General features: G+C 43.4%; 1 protein-coding gene across 2 annotated transcripts; it reads right to left on the reverse strand.

Moving 5' to 3' along the window:
* Nucleotides 1-530: 530 nt before the first annotated feature.
* Nucleotides 531-4,884, reverse strand: LOC148010686 (uncharacterized). Of its 2 annotated transcripts, XM_087671124.1 has the most exons (3): nt 4,421-4,884; nt 1,640-4,316; nt 531-1,531 (listed from the first exon to the last, which is right to left on the reverse strand). In XM_087671124.1, the coding sequence occupies exon 2, from the start codon at nt 4,004-4,006 to the stop codon at nt 1,859-1,861; it is 2,148 nt and encodes a 715-aa protein (XP_087527250.1). In that variant the 5' UTR covers nt 4,007-4,316; nt 4,421-4,884; the 3' UTR covers nt 531-1,531; nt 1,640-1,858. The 2 variants fall into 2 exon arrangements, with proteins under 2 accessions (XP_087527250.1, XP_087527249.1); XM_087671123.1 differs by having other exon boundaries at nt 1,640-4,884.
* Between the last annotated feature and the right edge of the window lie 3,097 nt (nt 4,885-7,981).

Raw genomic sequence — 7,981 nt, forward strand, 5'->3', positions numbered from 1 at the left:
CTTCATGTCAAGATGTGCGAATTAGTTCTGTGGGTTTTCACTGCAGGCATTGGGGTAAGGCAAAGATGGGGGTTCACTGTCAGCCTGATTCCTGAACTGTCAAGGAGCCATTATACCTTCAACTAAGCCATTCGCTTAGCAGCAAGCAACCGCATGCTTCCCAATGCGTTTGCTGATTACATCTTCAAACTACAAATATAAGTCAACACGCCGTAATGTTCCTAAATTGTGAAAAGACAAGTCGCACTTGAACGTCTAATCGTCCTGATAGTTGATTACTCGGAAGACACTTATGTATTACATCTCGCCAAAGGACAGCAGTGACCAATTTTGGTCACTTGCCACGCCATGTGATCAGAGAGTTTAATATACGTATTCTAGCTTACCTTACCCATTGACCTTGACTTACAAGGAACACTGCTCCGTCACGACAGTTTCTTTTTGGGTTTCAAAAGAACGTGCAAACTTAGCATATACACACTGATAAGAGAGTACTCATGCATCGGCTCAATAAAAAGTCCAAGAGAATCAGACCAAGCTGTAAAACTGCACATACCGTGCTATAACTAGGGCATGCAGCTCAATTTCAAAAATAACGAAGTATGGCGTTGCACATTTTGTGCACAGATGCACTGAGGTAAATCTGAAAAGAAAAAAGGTTATGTAGCTGCTGCTGCTGCACAGAGGGGCCGTCTATGGAAGGTTGTAACATTACAGGCTTCTGGCAGCCTTACTAATACAGCTTTTTCAGTTACAGCAATATAATGTTGTGGGATTTGTCCCACAAAAGAAGTCAACTGCTTCCAGCCCCTTGGCATCTCGACCAGTACAAGCTTTCCCAGAAGAGGTGCAATTCAGAGTGTAATACACACAAGCACCCGCAAGCACAAAAATGGACTGGCCTCCGCCCACAACCAGAGTAAACCCTAGACTGGCCTCAAAGTATAAATCTCTATACACAGACCAAAATTCATCTCCATACCCAAGAAGTACCTTTGAATGCTATTGCAGAAAACGACAACCTAGCCAAACAAGACCATTTATCCAGTGGGATACAAACGAGACTGAAGCTGCAATAACATTCTGCACTGTACTAAGTTTGGAACTCCTGTGGATGATAAGATCAAGCTAGCCCCAAAAGAATGAATAATACGCCCAGGGAGACTTGGAAACTGTAAGCTACAAGGAAACCAGCTAGATCATCCGGTTAGATAACATGTACTACAATTGCAATTAAAGACATCAGAAATGATAATACTAAGTCCACCCTCCTCAAAAACTCTGAACACCCTGCAAATAAGCAGGAAATTAAGGTTCAGATGGTACATAGAGTATCTTCGATTGTTAGTTCCCAAGATCATCCATAGAGGACAAACTAAATGACAAAACCCCATAAGCACAACAGCAATGCTTGCACTGTCAACTGTCAGAGTTGAGCTGAAACCATAGCGGGAGCTACAAAACACCCATGCAGGTCTGATAGCAGCACTCCGTTGCATTTGCTCGACCATTAAAGAGTGTTGTTGAAAACCTGTGAATTAATTAAATGATCAAAAACCGCTTGCAAGTATAATAAGTTGATAATTGCCACTGAATTAACATGTACACATACGAAAAAGGCCTCTCGAAGAGCACATACCAAGATTCTCAGCTCGTTACATGAGCCATGACTGTACAAGCTTGTGTCCTCTTGGATGGCTGAATATAAAGGGGAACTTTTCATGGGGCTTGACTTGCAAAGAGTTTGTACAGTAAACCTCATAACAAGCTACAGTCTGCAGTGTGCGGGTACTTAACATGAAACTAGGCAACTTCCGAAAAGGTGAAGCTGCAAACAACTATACCACCCGCTTTAAACCTAATCAAATCCTTGGAGTGAAGCTGGATCAAGCTCCCAGCAACATTCTTGTTCACCAGGCACTTGTTCTGCTGACAGACGGTGAGCGGGAACTTGATGGGAAAATTTCCACATTTCTTTGGGAGTGATCCGCTTTACCTCACGTTCCCTCGCTTGCCTCTTGAAAAGTGTCTTGTACCCGTCAACTTTGGCAAGTTTAGAGACCTGTACACCTTCCTCATCACTGAAACTTGTCAGCACTTCAATTATCTCGTAAGCATGCTTTCCATTTTTTGCACTCAAGGGATCCAAATCCTTGTACAAAGCCCAAATATCTCCTTTGACTGGATAAATTTTGTATCCCCTCTGGCCCTTCTCAAACGTAACCAGGTGTGAAAATGTATTCAGCTGTTCGCTGGTAATAGACTTTCCAAGTTTGAACTCCCCACAAGTATATGAAAAACCGTTATCAAGAAAGACCAGTGTCTCTTCCGAGGGGGACCGAGCCTCGAGCCACGCCATTTGTATTTTGAAAGGTTGGCGAGATATAACCTTACTGATTCGAGCATAATACCGAGGCATACCATCCTCTTCATCATAAGCAGCCCAGATTTGTCCGGCAGCAAAGTGGTTCTCGGTGCGATCGCTATCAAAATCATAAAATTCTGAATCTGGCACATTGATAGCAGCATCTGAATGTAATGACAGATTCTGTGGTTCTGGAGAGACAGGGCTGCTTGATACTCCAACAGGTAACTGACCAATAGAATCTCTCTTTACTGAATGCTTTGGTGATACAAAAAGTTCATCCAGGCCTGAAACAGATTTTGGCTTCTTGGCAAATAGATCATCCTGTACTTCGGGGTCAGCCGAAGCATTTCTTTTGCCGCGTGGAGACTTGCGAGATGCCAAGGGAGAGCCAGAGGCTTCAGGCTTTTGACCATCTTCAGATTCCTGCAATCCCCTATTCTCCTTGCCTGAGGCATTACCAGTATTTGACGCAGGAGACTTCCCTGGCACTGGCTTATCAGCTGCCACTTTGCTTTCCTTCTCTGCTGAAAGCTTCTGTTCAATTACCCCTTTTGACTTCGCTATGAGCCGATTAAACACCTCTTTGGCATGTGCCGCAGCCTTTGCTTTGATCTCTTCTCTCTCTTTCTTCTTCTGCTGTTGCTCAGCCAACTTCTGTGCTTGAGCTTCTGTCATTTCTTTCTTTGCCTTATCGTTTTTTTTCACTTTCTCAACTTTCTTTACCTTCTCATTTGTCTGAGCAGGTTTCACATTCATGTTACCTTGTGGCGGTGGGTAAAAATTACTGTTTAGGAAGGAGCTGAAGTTAAAACCATTAGCTGAACCATTGGCAGAAGCATCTGTCGCACGCTCCTGTGGAGGCCACAACACTGTCCCATTAAGAGGGGCAACCTCCCTCGATATGAATGGCTTGTAGCAAATAGGGCAGCACAGATTTTTGTTGATGTAGATTCTTTGATACTCAAATTGCATCTTGCATGATGGGCACGCCGTCCAGAAAGTCATTAGATTTATTGGAGGTGGAACGGGGCCACGATATGAAGGCATTGGAGGGGGCTGAGACTGACGTTGCCGAGGCAGCGGTGGTTGCGACGGTGGCTGCCGCTGTGGTTGAGCCTGGGGCTGAGGTTGAGATTGAGAGTGAGGCTGTGGTTGATTAGTTGTATAGGTACGAGTCACATTGTGGCCACCATTGGCACCTTCCTTGAACTGAGCCTGCTTAGAGCTTTGAGAAGCCTTCGCGCTGCATCTTCCATCATATAGGGCCTTTTTCACCTTGTCAGAAAGCACCCCCCAAGCTTCCGAAATATATTTAAAGGCTGCTTCTGCACCGAGCGACTTGTTCTTGTCAGGATGCAAAAGCAGGGCAAGCTTCCTGTACTGTTTCCTGATTGTACTCTCGTCAGCATTGGAATCGACTTGCAGTATGCCATACCAGTTTGTTTCTCCTCCCTGAAGTTTCTCCTGAGCTACGATGTGAACATCCAAGACGGCAACGAACTGAGGCAGGCCTTCCAGTTCTGGAAACAGCTGCCGTGCTTTTTGCGCAAATTTTCTGGCTCCTATAAAATCATGCTGCAGAAACTTCGCTTCCGCGATCCCTTTTGATCTTACTGCTTCGTCTTTGTTGCATTCCATGGTCTCCCAAATTAGGCTCCTTGCCACTCTTTACGGCCAAATTCGTTTAAAACAGTAACATTGAAGAGGACAGGAAAAACAAGGCGTGTGCTGGTGCGTAAAATTTGTATAGTTAGAGCCAGCTTAGGAGCGTAGATATAGTGCTAGATGAAATATCAGACCATGAGCAGAAGATCCCTTAGACCTAGTGGCTTGCAGAAACACAGAAACCTGGAGCAAAGTGCAGCTCCAGTATAAAGGCCTGGACTCCTTCGACAAAGGCCCTCATGAAACCATAGCACCAGTGGCCAACAGCATCCGGCTTAAAATCCTACTCCCAGAGTGGCAAGAGCCACCCGATGTGAGAAGCCAGGCAGCAATTGCCAGCTAAATCCAAACAAAACGGAGCCAAAACGGCGACATAAGCACACTCACCGACAATGAAGACCGAGGGCGTCAAAATCCGAGGAGGTCAGCAGAGGAGGCGAAACCCTAGCCACGACACTGAGGTAGCTTGTGAAGCTCGTCGGAGGAGAAGGTCATGGCAAGCAGCGGGAGGTCAGGCAGGGGCGGGGCCGCGATCGGCGAGGGAGGGGGAGGAGCGCCTGGAGGCGTGCCATGGGGCACGGAATGCGGACGATGGAAGCTCGGGGGGGCCAGGAGGGGGAGACCAATAGATCTGCGGGACCGCGGCGTGAGGAGTGGAGGCTGCCGCGGGGGCTGCAGGGCGGGGGCCGGAACCCTAACGGGAGGAGGAAACCCTAGCAGGCGTCGCCATGGAGACTCGCTTCTGAGCTTCGTTTTCATGCATTCATACTTCTTTCTCTCTCAGAGGCTTTGATGTCTCGCCCAAAAGAGCACCTGTGCATTACCTTCAGTCGGGGGGAGTCGGGGGAGACGACAAGGAAGCCCCGAACCGGTTCCGGCCGCCGCTGGCCCGAGTGTGAACGCAACGTTCCCCCCGTTCCTTTTTATCTAGTCTTTTTGCCCCTTTTCGATTTTTTCCCTCCAAAATGCCTTGAGATCCGTCCCTCTTCAGATGAACGGCTAGATCTCATCCCTCCCCCACAATGCCCCACCCTTGAGATCCGTCCCTCTTTAAATGAACGGCTAGATTTCAACCTTCCTCCATCCACCACCACCTCGTTGGCAATGGTTTTTAGGTTTGCAAGATCACACAGCGCAACGCGCAAATGAGCAATGTCAGAGTCTGCTACACACAAGTTTAACTATGCTCTCTTTTTCTTTTTAATCAGTGTGAGCAATGGCACAACTAGTGGGATGACTACATGAGAAATGCAAGGTCAAGAGCTCAAAACTTGCAATCCAGTGGCTTTGGAATGCCGTACCCTCAAAACCTACAATTGAGTGACTATGAGGTGCCTTACCCTTAAGGCTACAAAGAAATTGGGATGAAGCGCAATTACAAACATATTAGAAATAGAAATGTGATGCAAAAGAATTGATACTTTTTTAGAATCTACAATAGCAAGTTTTGATGATTAAAGAAGGTGCCATATACAACTCAATATTTCTTACTCTACTTTTAGAAATTTTAGAGTCAAATTAACTCTAATTGAACTTTTAACACATATTCTAGTGGATGGATGACAAGGTGAGGCTATGGAAACACACCAATTAAATCCTCTACTCTTGATTGATTAGCATTCTCAACTCCTGACCAAGGTAGAAGCCTCTAACGCTTAACTTTTCATCAACAAAGGAATGGTTTACATATAAGAGATAGCTAGAGTAAATCCTCTGTGTCCTAAGTTCTTATGGATTCAAGTTGGTTACACACTACCATGGAGGTGACTTTTGTTGGACATAGATATTTATGGGTCAGAGAAGTATATAGCAAATGCTCACCATGGTGAGTTCTATTAGTTCTCTAGATGGATTCATGTTGGCCACACATCGTCATGGAGGTGACTTTTGTGTGGGCACAAATTTTTGGGTGGTAGGTTGGCCAAATTACATGTTGTCCTTTGCATGTAGGGTAATAGACAACTCTTTTATGTTACAAATGGCAAGTGTGCATGTGTTTATTGGTCTTTACACATTGGCCACTTACCAAAACATGTTACATCCCTTCTTCTTTAATGATAAGTCGAATCAACTCCAAGGCCCTATTATAAAGTGCCCAGTGGACAAGTCATGGGTAGGGAAGTTTTCGTGTTCAAAAGAAGGGAGAATTTGGATAGGAAGTGAGCTTAACCCTAGGTTTAAAGAGGCATGCCAACCATATAGAAGATCGGTGTTCATTCATCCTTTAATATGCATTGGCACACCACTCCTAGCTGCAATAAAGCAAACAAATGCCTCATTTGAGTGCCCAATGCTCCAAATGAACACAACCCTATCACAAGTATTTGGGTGGTTAGTTTGTACATGTTTTGCAATGAGCAATTCTTTTATTAGTAGGAGTTAAATATTTGGCACACAATCTTTCTAGAATAATGTTTTTGGTTTGTCCAACCTCATGAGGCTAAACACATAAGAAAGTGGCAAACATATTCAAAACAAATTTTAAGTTTACACACCAAAAGCATGTTGTGGTTAGGGCTAACAAGTGAAATTTGCTTTCAACTAAAACCGACTTCATGTCTATCCATCCTCACAAGGCTAGACAATGTGACAAGAGATGAGTTATTGTAAACAAATGCGGTTTACATCAAAAGCTCGACTTTGCATGATTTTTTCTTTTAAGGTTGTTTGCCTTGTGTGAATCCAGCCTAATAGAGCTAGTTTCAAACTCATGCACATGAAAGCTACTTATTAATGTCACAAAAAGATAGTGAATTTATTATTTGGGAGCTTTCTTCACCTGCCACATGGCAAAGTAGACCCATAGGATGGTGAGTAGTATTCTCAATACCCATTGGTTTCCTCAGTATCTCACACAACTTTGTGCCAATAACACATGTCTATCACGTGCATAAGTAGGGTCTCAAATGCACTTGATATAGCATCACTCTATAAGCAAAATTTGTATTGTGGCCATGATATGATAGTTTTATAAGACAAATACCACGAATGACATGAAACCAAGTATAGCAAACATCACAAACGCTTTGAATCAAATGATGTTGGAAGTTATGATTCCCAAATTTATAGGCATGTAAGTGGATATTTTCTTGGGCAAGGTCTTTTACTTGTCTATCATGGTTATTATTGGCCTACAAGAGGACCATTGCAATACATCATTTACCTTTATGGTAAGGGTTCTTACCGTGATGATTAACGTCTACATTTTGGTAGCCTTCAACAAGTCATTTTTAAAGTAGAATTGTCCTAATAATAAGGCAAGGTCCCTTGTATTGTTGATGCATGCAATTGGGTTTCACATTTTCACGTTTGCTTCTCACAATAGCTGTTCTATTCACCCTTTCAAAGTCCCAAAGTATAGGGTTATGTAGTGCTTAGACTTGCTCTTGCCTCAACACTCAAGATGCCAGGGTTGCAACACTATTTTGACCACCTCACTTTTGAGCATTAATAATAGGCATACCTAAGGGAGACCTGCTTAGACATAGACATATACCGTTTTAAAGTAAGGATGAAGACTACATGCACATATAAGTCTTAATTGTCATTGTGTGAGATTGAGATGAAATCAAACTACATTGCCTCTACTATAATTATGGCATCTTGGTCTTTCTAAATGTTGGAAATTCCTATTTTCTTGCAAAGAATAAGTGAAAGCAAGTCAAATTTTATTTACCCTCTCAATTATGAAGCATAAATTTTAATCCATGTGCCATCAGCATCATTGCTATTATTGTTATTATCTCATTTTTGTCAAGTTATTGTCATTTTGGAGTGTTTGAGACTATGCTCGAGATCTAAAGTATTATACAACCATTGGCTCATTTTTAATGAGATATATGGATTGCTTGAGACTATCCTTGAGATCTAAGTCATTGTAGCATTTATAATATGTTGCGATCAACAAGAATGACTATGTGTCATGAGTTGTATGCTTGGAAGGAACTT

This window comes from Lygodium microphyllum, chromosome 29, assembly GCF_053477565.2.
Source record: "Lygodium microphyllum isolate KBCC chromosome 29, Lygodium_microphyllum_v1.1.10, whole genome shotgun sequence".
NCBI classification, from domain to species: domain Eukaryota; kingdom Viridiplantae; phylum Streptophyta; class Polypodiopsida; order Schizaeales; family Lygodiaceae; genus Lygodium; species Lygodium microphyllum.